General features: G+C 37.2%; 1 protein-coding gene across 1 annotated transcript in view; it reads right to left on the reverse strand.

Annotated features, from left to right (window-relative positions):
• Positions 1 to 1,360: 1,360 nt before the first annotated feature.
• CFAP43 (cilia and flagella associated protein 43) overlaps positions 1,361 to 27,680 on the reverse strand; it is a gene marked incomplete at both ends in the record, with an annotated part of 45,655 nt that continues 19,335 nt past the window's right edge. The window contains 25 exons of the mRNA XM_010284828.1: positions 1,361 to 1,525; positions 2,240 to 2,396; positions 3,201 to 3,313; positions 4,105 to 4,312; positions 4,710 to 4,798; positions 5,097 to 5,183; positions 7,560 to 7,667; positions 7,746 to 7,865; positions 8,384 to 8,509; positions 9,321 to 9,398; positions 10,161 to 10,259; positions 11,050 to 11,256; positions 12,503 to 12,703; positions 13,509 to 13,625; positions 14,391 to 14,495; positions 14,941 to 15,066; positions 16,372 to 16,449; positions 18,038 to 18,151; positions 19,626 to 19,760; positions 20,201 to 20,353; positions 21,120 to 21,289; positions 23,417 to 23,557; positions 24,620 to 24,723; positions 25,770 to 25,918; positions 26,733 to 26,813. Coding sequence (XP_010283130.1) covers positions 1,361 to 1,525; positions 2,240 to 2,396; positions 3,201 to 3,313; positions 4,105 to 4,312; positions 4,710 to 4,798; positions 5,097 to 5,183; positions 7,560 to 7,667; positions 7,746 to 7,865; positions 8,384 to 8,509; positions 9,321 to 9,398; positions 10,161 to 10,259; positions 11,050 to 11,256; positions 12,503 to 12,703; positions 13,509 to 13,625; positions 14,391 to 14,495; positions 14,941 to 15,066; positions 16,372 to 16,449; positions 18,038 to 18,151; positions 19,626 to 19,760; positions 20,201 to 20,353; positions 21,120 to 21,289; positions 23,417 to 23,557; positions 24,620 to 24,723; positions 25,770 to 25,918; positions 26,733 to 26,813 — 3,231 coding nt within the window. The remainder of the gene's footprint in view (positions 1,526 to 2,239; positions 2,397 to 3,200; positions 3,314 to 4,104; positions 4,313 to 4,709; positions 4,799 to 5,096; positions 5,184 to 7,559; positions 7,668 to 7,745; positions 7,866 to 8,383; positions 8,510 to 9,320; positions 9,399 to 10,160; positions 10,260 to 11,049; positions 11,257 to 12,502; positions 12,704 to 13,508; positions 13,626 to 14,390; positions 14,496 to 14,940; positions 15,067 to 16,371; positions 16,450 to 18,037; positions 18,152 to 19,625; positions 19,761 to 20,200; positions 20,354 to 21,119; positions 21,290 to 23,416; positions 23,558 to 24,619; positions 24,724 to 25,769; positions 25,919 to 26,732; positions 26,814 to 27,680) is intronic.

The following is a 27,680-nucleotide window of genomic DNA, read 5'->3' on the forward strand; positions in this document are numbered from 1 at the left end:
TGGCTGGGCCTGATCCCTTGGTTGTCCTGAGTACTGTTCCACCAGTGACAGGTAAAATTTTGTGGACTGCTCTAGTTAGAAGAGGAGAAACAGCTGCCTACAGCACCAAACTGCTTTCACTCACTGCTTCACACATAGCCCTCGTTCCAGGTGTTCTCAGGTCCTTCCCAGCATGCATTTATCTAAGACATCTTTCTTTCTGTACTTATTGCTGGGGTCTTTGTTGCCTTGTCTTTACTACTAACCCCATATTTCTACTCAAAAAGTGAAGTTAAGCCCCTCAGAGCATTCAAATTCTGATTAAACTGGTATATGCCTTTGCTATGGCCAAGTCTAACTCTCTCTGAAGAGCAATAGTTCTGTTCATCACTTTAAATGAAGTTTGAGACAACGGCAACACTCTGGTGATAAATTTGCTACAATAACTTTTCTGTTTGTTGTCACATCACCTCTTTGGAAAGCTGCTTTGTTGGTGTTGGTTTTGGAAGTCCCTTGGCTGTGATTCAGAAGTGAACAAGCAGTTTGGAGACCAGCAAAACAAGATTGAGAAAAAACACATTTTGTATTTTCTTTTAATCTTTTGATTGAATTGCAATATCCTTACCTGCTCTCCAACATGCTTCATTTTCTCTGTGCTTTACAGCTCTCCCCACTGCAATATCTCCAGCCTATCCATCCTTCAACATCCCTTACTCCAAACCTTACTCCATGCCCCCCACCTCATCATTACAAAACCATCAGCTTTCCTTGCAGTCCTCCACATCCCATACTGCAATACCCTAGGTCTTTCCCACTCTTCTCCCACAACCTTTACCTATGGTTTCTGGCCTGCCAGCTGGGCTTGTTCAAAGTTATCTGGGTGCTGACTTGCTGGCCAGCTGCTGCCTCTTGCCTGACAGGCTTGGCAAAACAATTCCCTGTCGTTCTGCTGCTGGGCCAACAAATCTCAGTGAGTGGGGCTCAGAGAGACTCCTGTGGGAATGCTCAATCTTTCTATACTGAGCAAAAGTTACAGTATTTCTGTGAGATACCAGATGGGGGCACCTCAGACCTTTCTCTTAAAAGGAAGTTATGGTGCTTGATTTAAAAGATGTCTTCCTTGTGGCTGCAAAATCCTGACTCCCTACTCTCAGTGCCAATTTTGAAACACTAAGAGTTAGGGCTAATTTTGCCTTTGTTTACACCTGAACATCCCAAAGAACTTCATCACTGATCAATCTCAAGAGTAAAACTTCCCTTTGAAAGCTGAATTGTTGACCTATTAGGTATCAGGTTTCTCTGTAACAGTAAGAGACTTAAGAGGTATTATAGGCAGCAAAATCTTCTGCAGTCAAAATATGAATTACAGAAAGTAACTCACTAGCTGGCGATCTTTTGAAATAGGTAGTGTTACAATATCCCGAGCCTTCTGTTGCAGATCTTCTATCTGCATTCGCATTTTCTTGTGTTCCCATTCCAGCTGAAATATCCCTTTAGAGAAGTCTTTACATTCCACCATGCTAGCAATTTTTTTTTTTCCTTGAGCCTGAAAAAATAGATTCATCTTAGTTAACAGACTTTACAGATTATGGGATAATTATTTGCAACAAGATGGGCAAGCTTCCAAAGTTACAAGTTTAGTAGGGAAAACATGATACACTGCAGTCTTTTTCCAGACTTTGCTCCAGATGGTTATCTTTTGTGGAATTTTGTTCGCTTTTATGCTCTGTGCCACAGCCTTGGATCATAGAAGGAGATGGAGAAAATTACAACTAACCTCTCTCTCCATCTTTCTATCTTTTATAAGAATGCAAAGGCATTTTAACTCTACAAAAGTATGATCACGAATTTCACCTTACATAAAAAAAGTGTATTAATTTTTTAAATCTTCAATGTAAGCTACTGTTCAAGTGCTTCTTAACATGACTGTAAGTTTGTATTGAGGGGATTTTCGGACTGGTGCCCTGGATATTAGCATTTTCTATTTACAGAGTATGTGTAAGTGATGGTGTGTCTAAAAAATGTTGCCATTTCATTGATCTGAATTGTATTGATCAAACATCAAGAAAGCAATCTGTATTGCAATCTTTATAGCGTGATAAGGGACATTACGGACTTAATAGCCTCTAGATTACAATGGAGCCTATTGATGTGTAGCAATGAATTGAAACTAGATGTCAAACTGGCGAAAAAGCAGAGCCCCTGAAGGACAATACGTTCGTTTAAAAAGCTTAAATTTCGTTCAGATAATGTCAATTACCATGATAGAGCAATTCAGTTCTTCAATAACACTCTTATTAATGAGAATGGCATCAGTGTAGTCTGGGATCTCAGTACTTTCCAATTCCACCTGTCCTTGTTTTAGCAAAAACTGGACAGTCAAATTCAATTGAAGTTTCATTTTCTCTTCCTGCAGCCTAAAATGGCAGAAAAAAACGAATGTTTAGTGATTTCAACAGGATTATATAAATCCTCCCATGATTCTCAAAATGTTTATATTTATTACTGGTAAGTGATTTGTTCATATAGGTGTTACTCTTTGACAGCCTTTTTTCTATTTGCTCACAAAATGACAACAGAATTTGCAATTTATTTCCATACATAAAGTTTTCAACCACTGGATTCAGTTTAACATACTCTAGCAGATGTTCTGAGAGGAAGTGTTCTTACTGAACAGAAATCTTAACAGCAATTGAAAAGGAAATGGAGGACACTCCCAGCCAGCACCCATTTTCTTGTACAATTTATCCTGGGGTTTGTTCCTGAATGACAATGAATGTGAAAATTATGTCATGTACATAAAAAATGAAATATTGCACATCCAAGCAGCTCAGTGAAATCAGGTGTCACGTGACTGAGCAGCAGATTGCAATTAAGCATGATCACTGTATTTTAGGCCTACATGAGCAAAATTTTAACTGAGCTAGCTAGCGCAAATATGGCCTTTGGGGGATTCACCGTAGCTTTTGGGGCAGTCAGTTTGCATTGAAGACCATGCTGCCATCCTTACTGATGTTGTTACTTAAGATGGTGGATTAAGACTGGTTTGGCCTGCTCACATGTGCTGCAATAACACCTCATTTCAGAAATATCGTAGGTGTCTCAGATGAATCCTAGATAAAAGAGTGTTGGAGAACACAGCTGTGTAACTCTGTATATAACTTTTGGTTCTGTGTTGGTGGACTATTAAAAAGTAGCTGAACATAGGAAAAGAAAATTACCAAGTGAGTTCTTGGAAAATGTCTTCTATTTCTGACTCAATCTCCTCATTGTCATCCATTCTTCTCTGGAGAAAGGCCTGCATCTCTGCGAGTGTTAGGGCCTTCCATTTCACCTAAGCAAGCAATATCATGACATTCTGAACTTTTTCAACTTTGTCAGTATGACAGGGCAAGCCTCTTCAAGAACAGAGAAGACAAGTTCTTAAGAAAACATGTGTGTGTTATAAATATGCAGCCTAGTATTTTGAGAATCCCAGTAGAGCACATGAGACATAAAGGTTACAATCCTTACACTCTGCTCAGAAAATAATTTATTAATTTATGCATAGTTTATTCACATGAAGGGAAATGACATTTCCTTCTCTCTTGGTCAAAGGTCATGTATCTCTCTCTCTGGATAATTCAGATTTACACCTTCATGGTTTTAAACTGAACAAATAGCTTGCTAGAACTTTCCAGCAACACCCTTTGTTAAGAATTGCTCTTGCTGTTCTAGAAAAATATGGGAATGCATTGGTGCAAATGTAGAATGCTAATGGGATGGAATGACTCCAACAGATGATGGAAATCAAATACCTTAATAGTTTTTTGGTATGGATAGAGAAAAGGAAAATGATCTTATTTCTTTAATGAAACCATATCAAGGTCACAATCATTCTTATCAAATCCACACACATTAATATGCTAATTTTTCCTCTGAAGGAGAACTAGAGCTGGTTTCCCTTGGTGACATTTCTATTATTCTGAATTTAATGTGGCCAGAAGCAACTTTCAAATGCAAACACAGCTTATGTCTGCTGCATTGTCATTTCACCACTAGTTTGACCCTACACTTAAAGTTCAGAGAAGTTTAAGACCTGAAAGTATCAAGAAATATACTGGCAAAATAAAGAATTTTACATACCAGCTCCTCACTCTCCATTTTATTTCGTCTAGATAGGCAAAAACGTTCCCACATAGATGGGTCTAAGCCATAAGGCATGTGCTCAGGACTATCCAGTTCATCCATTGCTTTCATTAAAAGGGTAAGTGCATCTTTGTAACCCTCAGCTGAGCCTGAACACTCCCCATACGGGTTGGCGGTGTCAAGGCACTTTTCTGTCATTGGGGTCCTAGTGCACATACACAGCACATACAGTATTTACTTTTTATTTTCTCTTGCACAAAAGAAGCTCACAAACAACTCAGAACATTTCATACTCTCGATCTCTTGCAAAGAGCAAATAGGTAAGATTGCATCTTACACAAAATAAGAATATAGGTTTTTGAGAACTGATGATTATTTAGATTGTATTTAAAATTGATTGTGTGGGGTGAATAAGGAAATTTAAGTACTCAAAATAGCAATTCTTCGTATGATAGGAAATCAACCATTGTTAACTATCCAATAAAAAGCAGGCAGTCTACTGATTATCAAAATAATTTAGACTATTGAAATAAATAGCATTCTCATTCTTGACACACAAGAAATACTAGTATTTAAACAGATGGAATCAGGGAGGATCTTACTTTGGTCGATGTTTGTAAAGTTGGAAAAGTTCATCAAGGAGATTGGCAGGTACATCAGCAAACTCCTTTGTAAAACTACATTCCAGATTCTAGGAGGAAAACAGAAAGCCTCCTTGTTACCACAATGTTATTTTAAAAAAAGCATCAATCTGCTCATATCTTAGAAATATAGAATATGGTGCTCTTCCAAGCACTCCCAAGCACCACGGGACTCTGGACTATTTAATAAATTCTTCTATGCACATACTCTCCTTTACTGCTTAATTTCAGTGATCAGGAAGTTGGCCAAAACTCATCCCATATGTACAGTGAAACTTCTTCTCATTATCAAGACACAGCATTGACTTTTTGATTTCTTAATCTCCTTGTGTTTGTCGAGAGTCTCACCTTCTCTTCAGCTATTGCATTTTCATAGGTGTCTATGTAATCTTCAATTTTATTTTTTGTAGTTTGGATTGTTCTTGCAGTCTTGACCTACAGCAAAACCAAAAGATTTCAGGAATAAAACTCAGCCAGCAGAAGCACTGATATATACACTGATTCATATACATTCATATACACTGATGAAGCTGACACTTACTTTCCTATTTCTAGAGAAAACCTTGGGAGCTATTTTTACTAACAATATAATGCCTTCTTCAGGGGGTTACCTGTATATACTGCTAAAAGGTGAGAATGTGCAAAATTAAACTAGTCCTCTGCTTAAGAAACTAAGAAATCTGTGTAAGAAATATCTTACACAAATGCTTACAAGTCTTCTGTTTGAAGAAAAAAATTTGAATGTAAGGGCCTATGTTGATACTTTTTTCACTTGCATAAAAATTTCCTTTTCTTTTCATGTCATCACAGGTAAGACCAGCTGAAAATTCTCAAATGCTGTTCAGTGGAGGATTCTTCATTTTAGAGTGCAGTTTCCTTGTTGTCATGACATAGTTCTGCTACATGTCAGGATACTAATCTCAACTGTTTTATCAAGGCTTTTAAATACTTATACCAGGGAGATTGTTTTGTTGTATTTGTCCGTTCACATGGACCAAAAGATACAACAATGGAAACATTTAGGAAAAAAAAAAAAAAAAAAAAAGATGTATTTTGAAAAATGTAAGCTGGTACACACTTGGCCTCAAAAAATCTTAAAACTAGTTCAGCCTATTCAGTGGTAGGGGCTAAATGCCTACTTTGGAACCTCTCCCTGTAGCTCTCACACAAATAGCTGCTTGCAGCTACAAAAACGCAGAGGTCTATACAGGTCGAGCAGGAGATCTGACACAGGGAGGTATCAATATATTCTCTGTGGACTCAGGAACAGCTCCACGAAGACAAAGTGGGCAAATAGGATAATATTGTGCCAAGAGCCAGAACAAACCTGCAGACTACCACCACTTAGATCACCTGAGTCACACAGGTATTGGCAGGACACAGGAATCAGAGCTGTCACTCAAAATTATTACTCTGGGCAGTAAGCACTTATACTGAAATCCAGATCTACTACTTGTGCTCTGCAGTCTTTTGTTAACTTGTATATGGTTTGACAGGGATGGGTAAACTCTTCAGGAGATTAAATTGGTTGATGAAACTACAAACACTTTGCACTTGTGGAATGTTCTACTTCTTGCATGCCACCTCAGTCTATGCTTTGAACTGGCAAACACAAGTCAGCATGGCCCTGGCCTACATTAGACACCTCAGTGAAAAAATGTGATGACATTACACATTCTTTTGTGCATCCATCTGTCACAAAAGCATCATAATTGGTACTTCCAGCTTGATACTGCAAAATTGATACTGGGAATTAAAAATTATTATATATAACAAACAAATAGCAGCATGCCCCTCTGAATGTATGGAGTTTTACCAAAGAACTCCAGATGAACCAAGACGAGTATCTATTCAAAATCATATGTATTTATAATGTATGTCACATGTACAACTTGAAAAAAAAAAAAACAGTACCCTGTAAATTCAACAAGGCCAAGTACAGGGTCCTGCACTTGGATCGGGGCAATTCCCTGTATCAGTACAGGCTGGGGGATGAAGGGACTGAGAGCAGCCCTGCTGAGAGGAACTTGGGGGTACCGGTGGATGAAAAGCTAGACATACAATGTGCGCTCGCAGCCCAGAGGGCCAACCATATCCTGGGACGCACCAGAAGAAGTGTGGCCAGCAGGTCGAGGGAGGGGATTCTTTCCCTCTCCTCTGCTCTGGTGAGACAACGCCTGCAGTACTGCATCCAGCTCTGGAGCCCTCAGCACAAGACAGACATGGACCTGTTGGGAGTGGGTCCAGAGGAGGCCACAAAAATGACCAGAGGGGTGGAACACCTCTCCTATGAAGAAAGGCTCAGAGAGTTGGGGCTGTTCAGCCTGGAGAAGAGAAGGCGCCAGGGAGACCTTATTGCAGCCTTCCAGGACTGAAAGGGGGCTTACAAGAAAGATCGGGACAGACTGTTTAGCAGGGCCTGTGGCACTAGGACAACGGGTAATGGTTTTAACCTAAAAGAGGGTAGATTTAGACTAAACATAAGGAAGAAATTTTTCACAATGAGGGTGGTGAAACCCTGGCACAGGTTGCCCAGAGAGGTGGTAGGCGCCCCATGTGCAGAAACATTCAAGGTCAGGCTGAACGAGGCTCTGAGCAACATGCTCTAGTTGAAGATGTCCCTGCTCATTGTAGGGGTGTTGGACTAGATGACCTTTAAAGGTCCCTTCCAACCCAAACTATTCTGATTCTATGAAATTGTCAGAAGGTCATTTATGGCAAAATTTTGATTTTGAAAGAGCAGTTTTCACAAGAAACTATCTTGTAAATATTGCACTTTCCCTAAGAACAGCATTCCAAATGATAACTTACTTTTTCTTTCTCCTTTTTCATAAGGAAATTATGAAGTCCAGTTTCTCTAGTGCTCAACTCTTCATCCAACAGTAAAGCATAAACAAGATTTACTATTTTGAGTTCTTCCTGTGAAAAGATTGTAATAAAAAATGTTAAACCTGCTGCATGGAGGTAAAGATGAAAAATTAACGTTCTCTGTGATACCTGATAGATGACCATCTCTAACTTCACTTTCCTTTCAGAGAGTTTGCACACAGTCTCATCAAAATTTTGTGTTGTTTCCCGGATGGAAGCTTCAAGTTTCTTCAGTTCATTTTCCAGTGCCTGGGGAAGGGAAGGAATATTACATCTGGAGGAACAAAGAAGCTCTGATATAGTATAGCAGATGCTGGAGAATGCACAATATGGAACTATATCCTTCAGCCAAAAGGTCCCAGAAACTATTTGTTTGGAAGTAGACTGCTGCCAGGCTACCAAATTATGTTGTCCAAATACCACTTTGAAGGATAAATATAATAGTATTATTTGTGTATGGCATCAGCAATTCTGGGAATGGAACATGAAAAAAATATTTTAGGAATACTGGTAGATTTGTGAAGGAAAATTACCTTTTGTCAGATATCACAAGTTTTGGCATGTATTAATTGGTATAAGTAGAGATTGCCTTATTTTACTCTCTAAGCTAGGACTTATTTAATATGCCACATGATCGTTCTTTTTCATTTATTCTTTGTTTATTCTATCTATTAGTATTCATTTTTAGAAGTAGCTCCTGAGAAAGATCAAAAGCTTTAGTCATGAGCACTGTTAACAAAACCACTCCTTTTCTCATTTTAATTTACCCTTCTATACTTTTCTTTTTCTTCATTCAGCTCCTTGACTTTTTTCTCATGTTCTCTAAATATATTCTTTTCTTCATCACTCCAAACATGCTCAGGCTTGGATACAAAAGGAGGTGGAGGAATGTCCTGGATGTATTAAAGACAAATATGCTTCAAAAGGAATCTAAGTCTCCATCAACACACTAACAAACTATAGCATGCATCAAATTTAATGAAAGGTATTTCTTAGTGGTAAGGAAGGTACAAGCCTTAAGTCTAAGTAACAAATATATTCTGTTTTTCTCGTCTGTTGCTTGCATCAGTAGTTTCGGTGTATATATATTGTGCTATTCTCTCTTACTTGCTTACAGGAATTCACTACTCGATCTTGTAAAATACAAGTATTTTGTATTCCAACATACTTTTGTCAGTACAAGATATATCACATTTTCTGTTTCAGGACCCCAAATCTAACACCATGCTAATGTATACTTCTAAGTGGAGTCCTAATTTTCCAAAACAGATCAAATTCAGGGAGAGTGCTTGGGTCTGCCCTTTTTCTGTGACCTCCTTCACATTCTTCCCTTCCTCTACTACTTTACTATCTATATTTGCTGAGTTAAATGGAACACTATTTCTCTGTAAGATCACACCCATGGGTCCAGACCCTTCCCCCAGCAATGCAGTTGTTGTAATGGTAATACCAGATTATGTTCCTATAGTATTCCAATATGATAGGGACAAGTGTTGATGGGTAAATCATATGCAGGCACTAGAATCTTGTGGTCTCTTTTAAATGCAGTGTATGGTCTCTTATGGAGTCTATCTAGGCATAACACAATTCTACAATTCTCCAACTTTCTTCTATCAATTAGGTTGGAAATATTTGCTAGTTGAATCTCACATTTCCTTAAGAGCCCACAAGCTACCTAAATGATATGGCAGAAATGCAGCTCACCATTTTCAAGATGTCTTCCTTTTTGACTTCTAGCACTCCACCCATCATGTCATTAAGAGCACGCAGTCTTTCATTGTCCTGGGAACGACCACAAAAAATATTTTAGAGTATAAAATGAAGTGCAGTAATTGGAAGTTTTGGGAATGATAATAAAGCAGTTCACCTTTAGATCACCCATACGATTATACTATGCTTAACTAGTAGATTAATGCTCTTCAATGATGCATGTGAAATATGCTAAAAGCCTCAGAGTTTCTTCTGATGGACAGATGTTCATATACTAAATAACTTACTAAAACTGCCATTCTGGCAGTTTTGGGAAGAATACAGAAGCATAGACTACTGCTGGCCAGTTGGCAGGGCTAGGATGAAGGAAGTTTTAGCATCACGGTCTTATTGTGCATGTCTTTTGGGGCCAGAACCATCTTAAGCTTTTCACAGATGCATTTTAAAATCAGAGGAAAGCATTATGATATTCTAGTCTGATCTCTGAAGAACAGAGGTCACTCAGTCAACAAACACATATCAAGCACAAAACTCTCAATTGAGTAGTAGCACGCATTTAGTAACATATCTAGTCTCCAGTCACCTGATACAGTATTTTTAATTGCCACTAAGCACATTTTTAAAAATTGTGAGCCTAACATTAAATCTTTTCTTTCCCCAGCTGGTCTATGTAGTTCTGATTAGAAACAATAATAAGAGGGAAAAGGCACACATCATCATTACCTACCATTTTAAATTTTTTCTCCCATACTACATTACTGGAATATTCCAGTGCAGCATTAACTAAATAAGCCTAACTAGAGACAAAGACCTATTCAATAAAAAGAATACTACTTTAAGTACCATAGCAGCAAGGCATCTTTCCATTTCAAGCTTAGCCAGCATTTCTGCCTTCTCTCTCTCTTGTTGAGTCAAGTATTTTTCAACTTTAATCTGAAGGAAGAAAATGAGGTTCATATAAGGGTTCTTTTCTCTAAACGTGATCACATGTGGAGTAAGAACATTTGGAAAGATGGTGTAAAATTAATTCTCAGTGCTTTTTGTATCTCTGCTCTATGATACTATTGCTCAAGAAGAAAAACTGTCCTTTTGAAGAGCTCCAAAAGCTATATTTAAAAATGTTAAAATACAAACTACCATCATTTTTATTGATATTAGTTGTGTTTTGTGGATACCTTTTCTGACAGTGGAATAACATGGACTTGTGAGAGAGCAGAGAAGTGGGAACAGACTGACCAAAAGAGCACATGAGATCAGTGGAATATATTGTATAAGAAATATGGTGTTTCTCTATAAATTATCAATTGAATTTATAAGTACAGTACTAAGTATGCTTTAGTACTTAGATACTTAGTTTGAAACTACTTAGTTTCAAAATGGTGCTCAGAGAAAACAGAGAAACGTTTATCTATGGAAGTAATCCATGCAAGCTGGGTTTGAATCTTATAGTCAAGAACAGGGGTAATTTCTACATAATTTATGGGCAATTAAAAACTTTTAACAGCAATGAATTAAGATTGTATGCATTTTATTCATTTCAGACTGACTTACTAGGACCTTTCTCCCTAGAAAGGGAAGTGAAGCAAAAGAGTAAAAAATACTATTTTAAGTACACAGACACATCTGTTTTAAAGCTTTTCAGTACTGACACAATGTCTGGAAAGAGAAGAATTAGAGAATTGTGTTTGAGTGGGTGAAAGAGAAAGATTTATTTTTCAGACACCTCTGAATCCTGAACAGTGAGCGCTCGCTCTGGTATCTCATCATCTGTAAGAGCTGGCTCCCACACTTCCATTTGGAGGTCAAGTTGTGCCAAGATTTCTCGGATCCTCAGGTTTCGTTCTTTCACTCGTGCTATCTCCTGCTCCTTTTGTCGTGCAACTATGTCAAATTCCTTATTAAAAGCAGTTTTCACTTTGTAAATTATGTCCTGAAAAACCAAAAAAGGAAACAGCAATACTGCACATTCATTCATGATTAACTACGACTCTCAAGCCATGAGAATCATAAATGTGTGTATTTGTATGTGTGACAGGGAGATAAACTAGTAAAGTCCTTTTTGTGAAAATCATAAGGGCAAAGTTCAAGCTTTGTTAAATGGAGGTGAGCAAATTACCATTTTTTTTCTTTTTTTTTCCCCTAGAAATTTTTATTCCTTTTCCTCTATATATTTGCCAATTGACAAAGATTCTGAAAGAAACATACAACTGCCAAACCTAGACAAAAAATTAGGCTGCCTTCTAATTGCTGGGTTTTTGCACTCTTCAGCTGAAAGAAGAAGGGGCTTCAAAGAAAAAAACACATGACCTCTAAATCTAGGGACTGTAAATCACAAGTGCAGGGAAGCACAGTTAAGGACATACTTACCTGATTTTTAAGTGATGCAACCTGCAGTTTCAATATGCTTTCATGTGATTTTCTGTCTGACACGTAAGTAAAATGTGCCCATTAAATAAACAAACATTGGAAACTAATTTTTTAAAACACCTGAGACCTTATAATGATTTTAAAAAGCATATATTCTTAGTGGATAAATTCTTCCTCTAGCCTAAATAATTGATCTCATCAAAGAAAAGTAGCCTTAAAGAGCTCTCAGGAGGCAATGTCTTGTAGTAGTTTACTACTACCACTTCTACCCTTATAGAGCATCTTCATAAGAAGCCTAGTCTGTAGCATGTTTACCACTTAAACTGGCCAGGGTAAGAGAAGTAAGAGAGTCTGATAGTAATGAATAGTAACAGACACATTGAAGACTCCAAATGAAGGGATGGTAAGACTGGAGAGAAAGGAAATGGTGTGAGGATCCAACTGATCTTTCATTCAGCAGCAAATAATATGGAAAGAGGTCATGTTTTCACAGGGCATGCTGAGATGCGCAAGCTAGCTTTGACTATACAGACTCTTAAACAGAAGCACCAGTGGGCAAATACAGATACCCTCAAATTGGGTAACCAATTTCATAAAAATGTTTTTCTTCCAGAACTGAGCTGGCAAACCCACGTGGTACTCTACTGCACTATGTGCATTTATCAGCTTTCAGCTCAGTAACTGAGACCTGTGTAACTCTCCATTGTATAGTGCCAGTATGTCCAAAATCTAGCAGTGGCTGTGGCTGCTGTGAGAACCAATAGATATGACAGTGTCACTGCAGTAATACAAATTTAAGAAGACATCACCTTCAATAACACTATCTGGTTGACTTTCTGCTCCCTGGTGTGCAAGTCCCATTGGTGGTATAGAATAGATGTGTCTCCACCATACTGAGAACTCAGACTTCCAATCAGGCAGTAAGATGCACTATCATCAGCCATTACTTCTTCTGCCTTCTCTCCTTCCTTAGATAATATAACCTCAGACTCTAGATTTTCCTTCTGAACCTGAATACCAAAAACATGATAACTGTTAATTTTGTACATGATCCAGTGGCACATGTATGAAAAAATTGTAGAGGTTATATTCTGCAATTAAGCTCAGTGATCAAAAGAATACAAGTTGAAATGATCGTATCAGGAATATAGGGTCCATTTGTAGGTTTTCCAGTACAAGAAAGACATGGGCATACTGGAGCAAGTCCAGTGATAGGCTACTAATACAATTAAGGGTTTGAAGCATCCAAGATGCAAGGACAGGCTGAGAGCTGAAATTGTTTAGCCTCAAGGAGAAGGCTTGGGGGATCTTAGTAATGCATATAAAAACCTGATTGTGGGGAATAAGGACAACAGAGCTAGACTCTTCCCAGTGGTGCTCAGTGACAGATTGAGAGGAAATGGGTATACATCCAAATATAGGACATCCAACTCAAAAAAACCCCCACACTTTTCCTGTGAGGTTTGGCAAACTTGGGAAGAAGTAGCCCATAGAGGTTATGGAATCTTCCATCCTTGGAGATATTCCAAACCTGATTGGACAACAGCCCTAAATAAATTGCTCTAGGAGGGCTGGACTAGATGACTTCCAAAGGGCTCTTCTAACCTCAGCTATTCTGTGATTCTTTAATACTAATACATTTGTCCTGAGTAAAAACACATTTCATCTTTATTTATAATTTTAAATTTTTTTTTGACAATTTCTACTGCAAGAAAATGGACCTTAGAAATGTATCTATGTAAAGAAGTGTTGAGATACTAACTCAGAACAACCTGATCTGAAACGCGTTTGTGCAGTACTGCAAAGAGATTGTACCTTAAGATCAGCTGTCTCAATCTTCTTTAACCGGAGAACTTTCTCCAAAGTTTCCAGCTCTTCTTCACTATATTCCTTCAGTGGATAATTCTTCACTTCACAAGCCATATGGAAGCACTGTTCAAATTAAAACAAACAAACAAAACCCAAAACCTAAAGTAAAAAGATCTTCAGAATACATCTATCAATGAATTTGTTCAATACCTGAATGCTAAACTGTTATGAAGACTTCTTAAAATCAGGAATAAAATTGATGATGAATTAATATAGACAATATAGTAAAAATACAGAGATAAGACTAAAACCATTTGCCTTTTTGGTAGTGAAAATGGTTGGGTTTAAATTTACTTTTTTCTTCCTTTTTTTTTTTTAAATCATCTATGGATATGGCTTCTTTATCCACAGAATTCAGCCAGAACTAATTTTTTGGTAAGATGACTTGGTCTTTCACCACCCTTGAGATAACCCAGTATCATCAGTTTGACTAATTTCCCTCTGTTTAAAATAGGCAAAATCAGGGTTAAATTTTACCTTTATGTTCTGTGTAGCAGAAGTCATACTGACTGCACACAGAAAAATAGTATTTAACTCTCCTTTTAGCAACACTGCATAAGGATATTCTCTGAGATCAAGGAATTAAAGAATTGCTTATTTGCTTATCAGCACTCTTATCCACCTTAGAAGGTAAAATCAGCCAGGTTCAGACAAAATGAACAGAATGAAAGATTTGCATGAGCCCTGGGAAGAAGTAAGTTTTTTCCCCTACTGTAAGGAAATAAAAAAATGTGTTACTTCTATTTATTTTGTCTCTGTACAGGAATTCCTTACTCTGTAAGGAATCAATAAAGTACTGCAGAAAATGAGTTAGAAAGCAGAGGTTACCTTAACTGCACGTCCTTTTACACACATAGCATCCCAGCACTCATGTTTGATGACATCCTGCAAATAGCAGTTGACTAAATTCTCCTTCTCAATCTCCTTCCTCACCTTTCAGATACAGAAAATAAAATAACAAGATGTGGTGCAAAACAACAAGATATGGGCAATTTTTATTGAGTTATTGAAAGAAACCTAACAGATGAAGTGAATTACCAACATTTCATCATCTTAGACTATTGCAGCTATCTTTTCCAAAAACTATATTGCATACTACTGAAAGCCATCATTTTATATGTGAAGAAAAGCATTATAGAAATTAAGCAACATGCTCAAGACCACAGTGTCAGATTTATTGTTTCTGGCATAGATCATATTTCAGTTGGTAATGTCTGCATCAGCAGCTTCACCTGCTTCAAAAAGTGACTTTAAATATTTTAAGATTTTCTGCTTCTCAGCAGTGAACAGCAACTTTGAGATCATCCTCTGTTCTTCAATCATTCTTTCTCCTTTTCACTGCTAGTTTTAAAATGTTCTCCCCCCCATTCTATCATACCCTGGCCACTTCTTGTTCAGCCTCTGCTTGTGCTCTTTCCTGTTCTTCTATATCCAGGTTGAACTCCTGCTGCTCCAGTTTCTCAATATCTGGTACCTGATCATTTTCATGCATCATTTTCTGAATCTGTTTTTTTTTAAAAATAAGTATAAGGAACAAGAAGTAATTTGAATGTGAATAGAGGAAATGCCATTTTTGATACTATAGAACTTGAAATCAGAGAAAATTGTTTTAATTGCCTCCACTTTTAACCACTTCGTGGTAATTGGTAGAATATACTGCCTGTAGCTTGTGACAGAGTACTTTGTGAATATATTTCATCTTTCTCTTAAAGTTGATTTGGACGTTATATGTGAAGTTGTGTATACTTTCTAAGAACCTGTGGTACACAATTCTTTATTCTCTGGTTCTGAGAACTTAATAAAGTTGTTAATCACTTTATGACGTTATCTATCTCATACAGTTCAACAAAGGCAACTGCAAAATCCTGTACGTGGGGAGGAACAGCCCCATGAACCAGGATATGGTGCTGAGCAACTGGAAAACAACTTTGCAGAAAAGTAGCTGGGGGTCCTGGTGGACACCAAGCTGAACATGAACCAGCAATGTGCCCTGAGGGCAAAAAAAGCTAATGGTATCCTCAGCTGTATTGAGAGTGTTGCTAGCAGGTTGAGGGAGGCAAGAGACATGGACATACTGGAAAAAGTCCAATGAAGGTGATTATGGGGCTGGAGCATCTCTCATATGAGGAAAGGCTGAGAGAACCGGGACTGTTCAGCCTAAAAAAGAAATGTCTTGGGGGGAATCTCATCAATGTATATAAATACTTGAAGGGAGGCTGCTAAGAAGGTGGGGTCATGCTCTTTTCAGTGGTGCCCAGTGACAGGGCCAGAGGCAATGGGAACAAACTGAAACATGAGAGGTTCTGCCCAAACATCAGGAAACACTTTTTTATTGTGAAAGTGATTGAGTACTGGAACAGGTTGCCCAAAGAGGTCATGGAGTCTCCATCCTTGGAGATAATCAAAATCTGCCTGGACATGGCTTGAGCAGACTGCCCTAGGTGACCCTCTGCCTTATTCTCTTGCAGATAGCAGTTTTTATGGAAAGAAACAGGAGGAGGAGGAGAGGACAGTAGTTTCTATAACGGAAGGCTGTTAGACAGGCAGAAAGCAGCCTGCTGAGGGGATAGATTGCTGAAGGTGTGAGGGTGGCACAAAATATTTATTTGGAGCAAAGGAAACTGAGAACCAGACAGTAGTTCCTGACAGGTTCAGCATATAGTCCCTGAAGAAGCACATCTCTCTATTACCTGTCTGCTCAGAGTTTATGGCAAAAATGCTACTGAGCGCTAGAGCTGATAGCCATAAAGGAAGCGTACTTGTAAACGAAAACTGGTAAGCTGAGCCATTACCCTTGTAAGAAACTCACAGATTTACGCAGCTTTTTAATTCCCATTTGCAGCTCTTTCTTCTGGTTAGCAAACCTCTGAGTCTCTTCTCTAATGACCTGACATACAACAAATATATTTTTGAAAGACAGAAATAGACAAGAAGAGAAAAAAAGATTGAAATAATCTAAAGGAACATTATTTGTACAGAAAACAAAACTCCAAAGGGATTAATAGCTGAAACAGACATAATCCTAATTCAATAGGATGATTCTTAGAATTGCTCAAGAGAAAAAAATTGTACAACCAGGTCACATTGTAAACTGGTTGTATGGCAATACAGCTTAAAAGAAAGAAAATATTAAAGAAAGAATTCATTGCAAATGAAATTAGCACAGACACCTTGAACTGGGTAAAGCCTACTGCCAGAATTTGTTAAGTGTTTTATATTCCTTAGATTGTTCATTGTCACTAAGCATTTCCAGTGGGATATTTAAAGACACAAGTAAACTAACATCTGATAGTCGTTCTGGAAGCAAGAAAATTTTCTATGCCTCCTTGTCAATTATCTTAGGGAAAATTTTGCAATTAGTCTGCATCTCTGGAATTTGCTTCCTGAAGTTTACAACTTCAAATAGGATGATGGCTATTGATTGAAAGGAAGGGGTGTATCATTCTGACGTTGAATGGACTCCATCCTCTAAAAATCAGATACAGTCTCTTAGGACATTAATGAGCAGCTTAGAACAACCTAGGACCATATTGCCACCCTTCAATTTTTGCTTCTTACCACTTGTCCCTAGTGTGTATGCACAGTCACATGGATTTGCCAAAAATTCCCAATAGAGACACCAAAGCCTGAATGCCAGCATCAAAGCAGAAACAGGTGTCTGGGAGAGGGATGGAGAAGATGCCACTTTCAGTGGCAGTATGTCTTAGATTGACTTGAGCCACTAGTGAAACTGCATCATAATTTGGAAAGCCATTCCTGAGATCACTCAGAAAGCAATGACATTTTGCTTTGTCCCATCATTGAACCCCAAAAGCTGGACAGAATACACAGCTCTGGTTCACACCCAAAAGAACCTGCTAGCATCCATAATTCATATTTCTGGGAAAAAAATAATCTATACTAACATTAACATAGCAGTTTCCAGGCTCACAAAGTACTAAATCCCCTCTCAGTAGACAGATCTTTGATGCACTTTTACTTACAAAAAACTTCGGTTATGTAACATATTCACCTCAACCTTAACCTAAATAAACCTCAGGGATTTTGTAATTAATGGCATATTGTTGTCTATTGATTTATCAGTGCTGTAGAATTTGCTATTCTGGCCCTTGGGAAGAAGAGAGCACTTGCTTGGTTTCTGGTAATAATCTTCTGTGCAACTTTTTGACATTTAGAAGAAAAAAGTCTTTCTGAATTTCTAAAGGAAGCCAATTTCTCTAGTTTGTTTTGTTTAGTCCTTGTGTAGAAATGGTCTTTTGGTCTTTAGAGCTCCTATTGTCCTAGGTACCTACTCTGATGTGTTTATAACCTTGACCTAGGATTTCTAGAAGTCTAGATTGCAATGCCTTAGAGAGGTCCAAATGCCAGAAAAGCTTCACAAACTAGATTCCTTTACAGCATATAATTTTGCACCCCAAATCACTACTGACTCTTGAAAACTCTGGTATTGATTAATATTTGTTCTATGAAAGTACCTTCCTTATTTTCTGACCTATCCATGTAATTTCGTTGGTACTGTCTGAATACAAACTGGTGACGTTTCCATCTTCTTCTGTCACCTCTACATTGGAAGATTTAAGTGGTGCCTCCTGAAATTAAGGATATAATCATCCACCTCAGGTACTTATAATGAGAGAGAGACAGGAAAAAAAAAAAAATGGACTCGCATTAGAAGCACCACCACCACCACATTCCAGAGTGTTACAACAATTTTGTTCCCTAACCAGTACCCAGATTTGATCCTGCAAATCCTTGCTATTATGCAAAGCCTTTTGACTCAAACAGGCTGACTGTACTAATTTCTGTAATCACTGCTTTGTGTTTTCAACAGAAAAATATATAACTAGTAACCACAATGTGTAGGAGCAACATCACACTGGGAATGACACATAACTTCACATCAGGAGAAACTGACTTTCATAGAGTTCTCTGTGGCTGAAGAAATCAAGTGAAATTGAAGATGTGAATGTCGTCTTCCCATAACTATTCCATTGCCTTGATAATACTATTCCACAAATTAATAATTAAGCATATTCAGCCTACCCTGAGTGGTATTCTTCTACTTTATACAAAAGGATCAGAGTTTGTTTTGAGGACAGTTTTAATCATGTGTAATCTTAGGATAATGATCACGCTTTCTCCCCCCCATAAAAATAAAAGAAAACACCTTAAATTTCTCTTCTGGAAGTGATCCCAAAGTGGCTTCTGGGTCAAACTGCCATTCTGTCATAGATTTTAAAGCAACGTTTTCATTTGAAATAGTCTGGTTGAGTATAGCAAGAAGAGATTGCCAGTGAAAAGCAGCTTCCTCAACTTCCATTTTCTTTATCTTCCTAGTAAACAGAAAGGGAGCTGATACATTTTCTGTGTATTATGGAAAGGATGAAGTATTAAATATCCTTTAGAACACAATTATCAAGTTGTTTAAAAATGCCTATTCAATATTTTTACATATAATTCAATATTGTTTGAGTTCTAGAATTAAATAATTAAGTGAAGTTTCCACAGAATTAAAAATTCTGATAGATGGACTACCCAGATTAGGAATATTGCTCTGGCAGAGTCCTCTTTAATCTGTGCATCTACCTGAACATTTGTTATACCACATAAAAGTTGTAGTTTCAAGTGTCTCTTACTCCTAAAGTCTGCTAAGAGCTGTCTAGAGCCACAGCTGAATTTCCATTAAAGTTGTGATGTCTCCTAATAGCTGAGTTAAAATAGTATCTCATAAGATCACATCCCTTACATCCCCAGAGATTCTCTTCCAGATGGTTTGAGAGTGATAAGAAGCTCAGTATGGCTAATACTTATCAGAAGATACTCCTATATCTTGTATTGCAACCACACCTGAAGTACAAGACATACCCCACAAGAATGGTGGGAAGCTTTTCATGAACTAGGGAGACAGCCTCTAAAGATGAGAGCAGTGATTTTATCTCTATCTAATTCTTCTCCTTACTTTGAGACTAATAAAAAGGAAGTCTAGAATCACAATTAGATGCAAAAATTAGTCTGTCAGGATACAAGAATTTACACCACCAATACTGGTCTGCCACATTATACATACTTCCATTTCAGACACACCAGGGCACCATCGTTCTCGCCATTAATGAGGATGAATCTGCCATCCAGTGAAAATACCACAGATCTGATTCCCCCACCTTGATATGAGTGACAATGCTTTTGGGCAAGTATATCCTAGAAAAGTCACAGAAACAGTATCAACAAGCAGGTTTTTCTAATGAAATAAGCCTGTAAATTATGCTTCTTTATTTTTAGATAAAAGTCAATCCAAAATGTCAATACAAAGTATATAAAAGACTACGATTTAGGATTTTATAATTTTTTACTACAAACAGGGCAAGTTCTAGTATATTGATTTTGCAGGAGATAAAGAAAAGCAGTAAAATTATCTAAGATTTACTGGAGAAGAAAGTAAGTAGTTTGTATGAGTATATACACATTCATTATAAAAACAATTGTACTGTATAATGCCGTGTCAGTTCACGTTCAACATAAAGTTTTCTGGAACACCCTATATTCAAGTGAAGAAAAGCTTACAGTTAAAGAAAGTAGCTTTCACACCTCTTTCTCATGTAAACTAAACAAAGCCTGTGCCTGGATGCCTGCCTACCTACCATAGTAAAAGTATGATAGATGAACAAAACACCATCCTTTGCTGCTGATGCCAGCCACCGGCTGTTGGGTGATAAACAGAGGTACCCTGATCCAAACTGATTGCTAGGTGTCCTCTTTTCTGATAAAAATACTGATGGATCTTCCAACATATTCTGCCAAACAAACAAAATGTTAGCAGCAATTCAGATGATGGAAATATCTATGCCATTTTGGGAAGACTAATGATAGCTTTGTGGGTTATTACACGTGTTGCAATTGAAAATGTTGTTAGATAACTGATCTCAGGAAGCAGTACCATTGCTATGCTGCTGATTTGCTTCTCATCTCTTCAAAAGGGTCTGTATTGATTATGTTTGGGCCTGGAGTTTCTTTGCTTAGAAAGTATGGGACTTGTCAAGGAGATATGCTCACTTTTGGAATTCACCTTCTTGCTTGACCTGACTCTTAAACTGAGGGAAACCTATGAGCTGCAGAGAGCTCCAGATCATCAGCAGTCGATGACAGTGGCTTCCTGAAGCCCCCACTACTTCATTGCAAGGCAGAGCTGGGTTGGGTTTGCAGTTGTGTCTTAGAGTCATGGGCTCACATTGGCTCAGTTCCTTCAATAGCTGAATATTCAGGTTACTCATCAGACTGCACAAAAGCACAGCTCCAACAGAGGAGCTACATGTGAAGTGTCTGCAAGCTGCATGAGTTTAAAGAACCAGTATTAGGCTTTCCTGCAAATGGAACAAGGAGATTGCTTTTGCCAGGTTTCTGAGCAGGTGGTAGGATACTGAAAGTTGATGTTTATGGATGGAGTAGATATTTTCAATGCAGAGAGGATTTTTTTAATATCCTGCTATATTCACTTCATCTACAGCCTTTGTTTGCTGGTATTTAACCACCACTCAAAATAAATCAGCTTCAGAGAATTACCTCTTCAGAGAGATGGTATTTACAGATGAAAGGTGCACAGGTACAGTAGCCATACACAATGTTATCCTTCAATCTGACTGCTGAGCTCAAAGGGTAATCCAGATCATATTGCTTCTTTTTAATGGCACTAGCATTAAGCATTCCTTGTTCATTAACATACTTATCATTATCTAGAAGATAGAAAAAAGAAAAAGTAAAGAAGAGGCATCACTACCACTAAAGCAGGTGCTTCACCTATCAAGTAATTATGAAAACCAATCTCAGGAAGGAGTGAGCGTGATGTGAGTTTTCAAGGAGGAGACTGGGAATTAAGATACCTAGCTTTAACACTAACTGTGGGTTATGCTGATCTAGCACACTGCAGTGAAGCAGAAAGATAGCTCTATTGGCTCTAAAGAGTTTAGCCACAGTCATGTGACAATTTGTATACACAAATTTACCCTGCTTCTTGGGTATTCTGTAAGCAGTGCTAATTAGTTTGCATAGAGGTTCATGTCATCATTGCTTTCATCTAGAACTTGTTTAGGCATCACTGCCATGAAGTACACACAACCTGGGTGGTATTGGTTAAAACACTTAAGTTCACATCTTCAAAAGGGCATTTTATTCTTTTTGGTTGCCTAATTTCAGCTTTAAAGAGACACCTGAAACTAAGACTGTTGAAATAACTGTAGGTCTTCAGCAACTTTGAAAATCAAGCCAATTTTATATGTCTAAAATTGGGCACAAAAAGCAGACCAACATTAGTGAATATTTAAAGAAAGCACTAACTGCATTGAAAATTGTTTTTAAAAAAGTTTGTAAATTGTAAGACCCGCTACCAAAACCTTGCCACGCAAACCCAATACAAAATTATATGTAAATAACTAGAAAATCTGACACTAGGCTTACCAACAGTTTTACAGAGGTTTTCTCCACAGAAGGCTTTGTTAGTAATTTGTTTGCATATAATGTGAGTAAAATGATATAAAAATAGTGTGATGTTAAAAATGAACATAGGATGCCTGTTGCTGTGATAGACAGAAGACATCACTGAAACCTCAAACTATATTGATTTGGCAATTCTTAGGTGGAAGAGACATAAAACTGGAAGTGCATGGTGCCACTGCCAACCAAGCCTGTCCTGCTGTCCTTTGCTGGCTGCATGATTAGGACACCAAGCACAACATTAGTCTGCACTGTGCCTTAGTTAAGTTAATGCACTTAAGCCCTTTCACGACAACTGAATTAGTTGCCCAGCTGATTTCAGAAAGTGCCCCAAATCAATGCATTCCTAGAATACCAGTTTTAGATATTCCTAGAATACAGAATAGAATTCCAGACACAATTAAAAGTTCTGTGATCACTCATGGCACTCAGTTCCATTTTTTCTTACTTATAGTACTTCTAAAATGCTATGATATTATAGCTGTGTCCTGAATGACACAAATTACTGAGTTGTTTCACAGTTGAGGATGGCGTATATAAAAAAAATCATGAACAGTATTTGAGAATTTAGCATGTATTACCCAATTTAGTGAAAGGTTCCCTTCATTTTACTTCCAGATTATGAATAGAGTTTTTGTCATGTCCCAGTATGCACATTGCACGCTGCAGGTACACAAGGCCAGATTTCCAGAAGGTGAATGGAGGTATGCCATTCTTAAGTCTCCTTAATTCTCCCATTTTCTTCATAGTGTTGATTTTTTCAAAGAATGTTTCTCTGTAAGATTACTTATTGGGATACACGTTAATATTTTCTAAATACAGTGGACTTTTTCCTTGGTGCTTTTATATAGAAAAGCAGTAACAAACACAGGAAATAATTATTTTTTGAGATGTATCAACATTTAACCTTTTCCTAATGAGCTACTATATACCTATAAAAAGTACTTGAAGAGGCTGGTGTGATTCATTCCACTTTGAACACCTGATAGGCTAATCTGCATATGGGTGATTCCAAGCACAAGGCCTCTTTCTGGCTGGCTTTTGGCACTGTCTACATGGTAGTAATAATAATAACAATAACAACAGCAACAACCAGTAGTAGTAGTTAAGCAGTGGCTTTGTGATTCTGCCAGTGAATTACTTCTTCCTTCCTTGGCTTTCCCTCAAAATACCACAGTCGTTCTGCTAAAATGATTCAGCTGACTGTAAGTCTCCACACTGCTGTATGAGAAATGGTGTCCCAGGAGAATGTACAGATGAGATGAAGAAAGAGATTAAGATTGTTAGTATTTTGCGTTAAAGGATGACAATAATATGTTCTTGCCTTAGAAAAATGTCACATAGTATATATGTGACACAACAGTTCTTACCTGTTGTGAGTGCAGAAGATAGACAAAAAATTTCCAGTCTTGCTCGCTGGATCTCTGCTACATTAAGAAGCACCATCACTTCAACTAAGTCATCCTTGAAGTCAGAAATTACAGAAAGACCCAGCATTTCATCTGCCAACACTGAAACAGGTAGGGAACACCAATGCAAATTGTTACTGAATTATGGTAACATAATTTTTACTAAGATATCATGTGAAACAAAATGAGATACCTGTTCAGAATACATCTCAACTCAACCACACAGTTTTGAACTTGCATTAAAATGTCAGACAAGCCACAACCAGGTTTCAGAAAGTGCTGCATGCACACAACTTCAGCTTGAGGCATCAGGTGCTGAGAATGCTATTATTACGTTAAACATTCAAATCTGAGTTTACATTCAGCTTGAATTGTAGCAGTTTTGAGACTGTCTGCTAAAAACCACCAGATAATGCACAGAAAAGCCCTCCTTTAAGAAGCCAGGAAGACAAGGAGAACATGATCAGGTAAATTCTGAAAATTATCTAAGAAGATGTAATCCTATATCTGTCAAACCAATAAAAATGATAAAAAAATCCTTTATACTTAAAATTATGATGAAGATATATATGCACAGATGTGATCTGTAAGTATAATGTCATGGGAATTGAGAAACCGCATAAACCAATTTACAAATTTCAGAAGAATTTTTTTGTAAGGTAAAATTCCATCATTTTTTATTCTTCAGTATCAACCAGCAAAGCTAAAAGTTTCAGCAGTCTGCATGTTAAAGATGTCCGGGGTGGACACCTGTAACAGGAGATTGGGGCTGATGTCTGTAATGGAGGATGGCACACAGCTATCATGACCTACAGTTTTTCAGTCTAAGTTCCCATATGGCAAGCCACAAAGGTCTTAAATTCTTTGCCAGCACTATTACTTTTGTGCTGGAGTTGTGATCAGTTGGTCCATTCTCATCCCTGTGACTTATACATGCCCTAGATGAAAAGTAACACTGATGTATTTGCTAACTAAAATTACAGAGGGGAAAAAAGAAAGATTGGCCAGGACAAAATATGGTTGGGAAATGGGTGGGAAGAATATGTTTAGTCCTCCTGAAAAATAAGTAGAATGAAGGAGAGTGGCTTAGTCTGACCAGCAAGTGTACCTAAAATACAGTAAATAGTGAAAACACAATGTAATTAATGTTGTTACATATATTACCTTCGTATCCAAGAACTTGGAATAATTTTGAAGGTCGGGCATCTAGAATAAAGATATGTCCTTCTGTAGCTCTAGCAATGAGGAACTGGCCACTCTGATCATAACTAGGTGAAATATAAATCCGAGTAGAAAACAGTTCAATACAGTCAATAAAAAGGGTCAAATAATTCCACTCCCATAACTCTGATTATTTCATTGAGGACATAAATGCAACTGAAATTTTACCTTCTAGGTTTACAGGGTTAGGGCCTGATATAAAGCCCAGTGCTATGAGTGCAATTTCTAATTGACTGGGTGGTCAATCTAAAGCTAATGATACTCCATAGCAGTCTATGTTAACAACTTTATTAAATCTTTCTTTGAAGTTCACTTTTTTAAAAATAAAACCACTAAAGAGATTTTGATATTATTTTGAATAGACATGTCTTTGCATTGATTTGACTTCAAACAAGTTGCTTTCTGTATATATTTTTAATGTTTTGTCTTAGGTAACTGTGAAAAGAGATTCCATCTGAGTCTCCAAATAACAGACAGATTCATACTAAAGCTTAACAGTTCAAAATCTATTCTATTTTTTAAAAAGTAGAAGTAAAATACTCTTAGTACTTTTCAATAATTGAAAAAAAAAATCCAACACCACAACCAAACAAAAAAAGCCTTCCGGATCACTAGAGCTAATTTCATGAGGGCTGGTAAATTCTGGAATTGTAAGCAAATGAATAATTAACAATGGTAATAAAAATCCACCATCTAAGAAGGGATAACTAAAAGGCTTAAGTTTAACTTCACAAAACCTCAAATTTTTATTCAGTGAGAAATAATCCTCTAAATTCAGATACATGGAACTGTGCATAATGACTGCATATGATGATCTGTCAGAAAGGATCTTATACATCACTATCTTCAATGCTTGGTTAAACTTTCTTAAAATACATTAAGTTTTATTAATGTATATTAATTATATTTCTCTCATAAATCTTCCTACTCTTCCTCTTGCAAGCAATTCAGAATACGTTGGAAAAAAATGGAAGCTGTTAAAATATGTTACTTTGTTATTTTTTGAATAAAAACTTCAAATTTTTTATTCAACTAGAAGCATTACTCAAGCAACAAATTGACAATATTCCTGCCCTTGTTACTACATACTTACTGCAAAGACAGCACTGGAAATTTGGAAAGAAAAATTCTGTGAACAACCCGGGGAGCTTCAGCTTTGGTAACATCAAGGAAATAGATTTGACCACTTTTGGTCCCTACAGAAACACTGCTGGAGGAGGGACAGCAAGCCATAGCAGTTGCCTAGTTGAGAAGTAAAAGATACTTAACAGTTACATATCATTTTATGTATTATGCTGTATGTTAGTATGCAATTTCTTTTACTATTTAGAAGTCCCTAAAATTTGGAGAAGAAACCCCAAGTGATTTATTTAAAAAACTTTTTCTTTTAACAAAGAAAGGATTTTAGAGACATAGGCATTTTTACCTGTGCTCTGCATCTACATATCAAAAGCTAATACTGCACTCCTCAGAAAAAAAACATTATATCCACTTATCCACATTTTAAGTGAAAGAGGTTCCATGTAAATAAAACAGTGAGTACACTGTTATGTGTACAGCTTTTACAGAAAGGGATTTTTTCGTACTAGGCCAGATTTCAGGGTTTGAATGCATCTTAAATCAGGACAAAGCATTAACAGTTTGAAATACCTTTATCAACTCAATTCCAAAAACCTGTTTTTCAGATCAATCAAAGCATTTAGTTTTTATACACTCGAAAATTTTCCTTTCAGTTCTGACACTCATTAAAAAAAAGTAATGAAGTAATATAAAAATTTAGATTTTTATTTACAAACATATGCCTAAAGACACATCACTAGTACATTAGGTTGAAATGTTTCCTCTGCTTTATGGCCAAGTTAAATACATGATTAGTTTAAGGAAACATTCTGAAAGATAGTATTTTTTACATCTCTTTCATAGGTTGTTCAAAGACACTACTGAGCTCTCCTCAGCACTGGTTGATCCAAATCAGCGGAATATTATGCTATGAACTGAAAAACATTAAAGAAAATTTTAACTATTAGTCACTACATAAGCTCCTGGTTATGTGTACCTCAATATCAAGGTTTAGCTTGCTCAGGCAAGTCCCATCTTCCAGGAACCAAACTTGCACTTCACCTGAAATTGTTACAGACTGATGAACAGAAAAAAAACATAGTCAAAAGAGGGTGAAATAACCAAACAGTCTGGAAATGACTAGTGATCTTCTATACAACGCAAATTCAACTAATGTCTGAGTGTAGCAGATAAAAGATTAATAGTTTTGCTTGGAATTATCTTGTTTTTGGTTTAAGTCCAGTTGCTGCAAGGGTACACCTCCCTAAGCAAAATGTTTAATATTTTTTTTTGTGAATTGCTGCAACTACAGCAATGGTCTTTAAGCAGAATGGGACAATCTAGGGCAAAACATGGAAGCTTGATCAATATGAGCACTTCCACCATTCAGCCAGCAATAGAAAAACGTGCTTATAATTTTCTTTGCATAGAAAAGGCCTTCAGGAGGGGTCTTGTTTTCTCACATCAAAAATGATGCATATCATAATGGTGCTTGAGTTCTTCTTATATGCAGGCAATTTTGTAATTCCACAGTAAAGTATGGCTAAAGATCAATCAACCCTCACATTACTCATTCACAGTCTGGTAAAATTTATCATTCCCGTGCTAACAACAAACAAACAGATTCAGCAAAACTAGCTGACTAAGACCTCAGGATTGCTAGGCTGGCTACTTGAAGAATTCATGGCCTGGAGATGAATCAGACTTGCTTGTTAAAATATATGTCTTGCAGGAGTCAAAGGCATAGGAGGAAAGCAAGGAATTTCTCAGAATGGACAGAACCATGAGTAAGGCCTTCTTTGTCCCTGGACCCAGGATAGAGGCATCTCTCAGGCTGTTCCAATTCGTGCTCAAGGCTGAAAAGATCAGTAGGAATTTCTTGTTCCAACGTCTATGCTTTGAATTGAAACCACCTTTATGCTTAGCTATCTACTTGAACAATAGT

This window comes from Phaethon lepturus, unplaced genomic scaffold (assembly GCF_000687285.1).
Source record: "Phaethon lepturus isolate BGI_N335 unplaced genomic scaffold, ASM68728v1 scaffold29180, whole genome shotgun sequence".
Lineage (NCBI taxonomy): Eukaryota > Metazoa > Chordata > Aves > Phaethontiformes > Phaethontidae > Phaethon > Phaethon lepturus.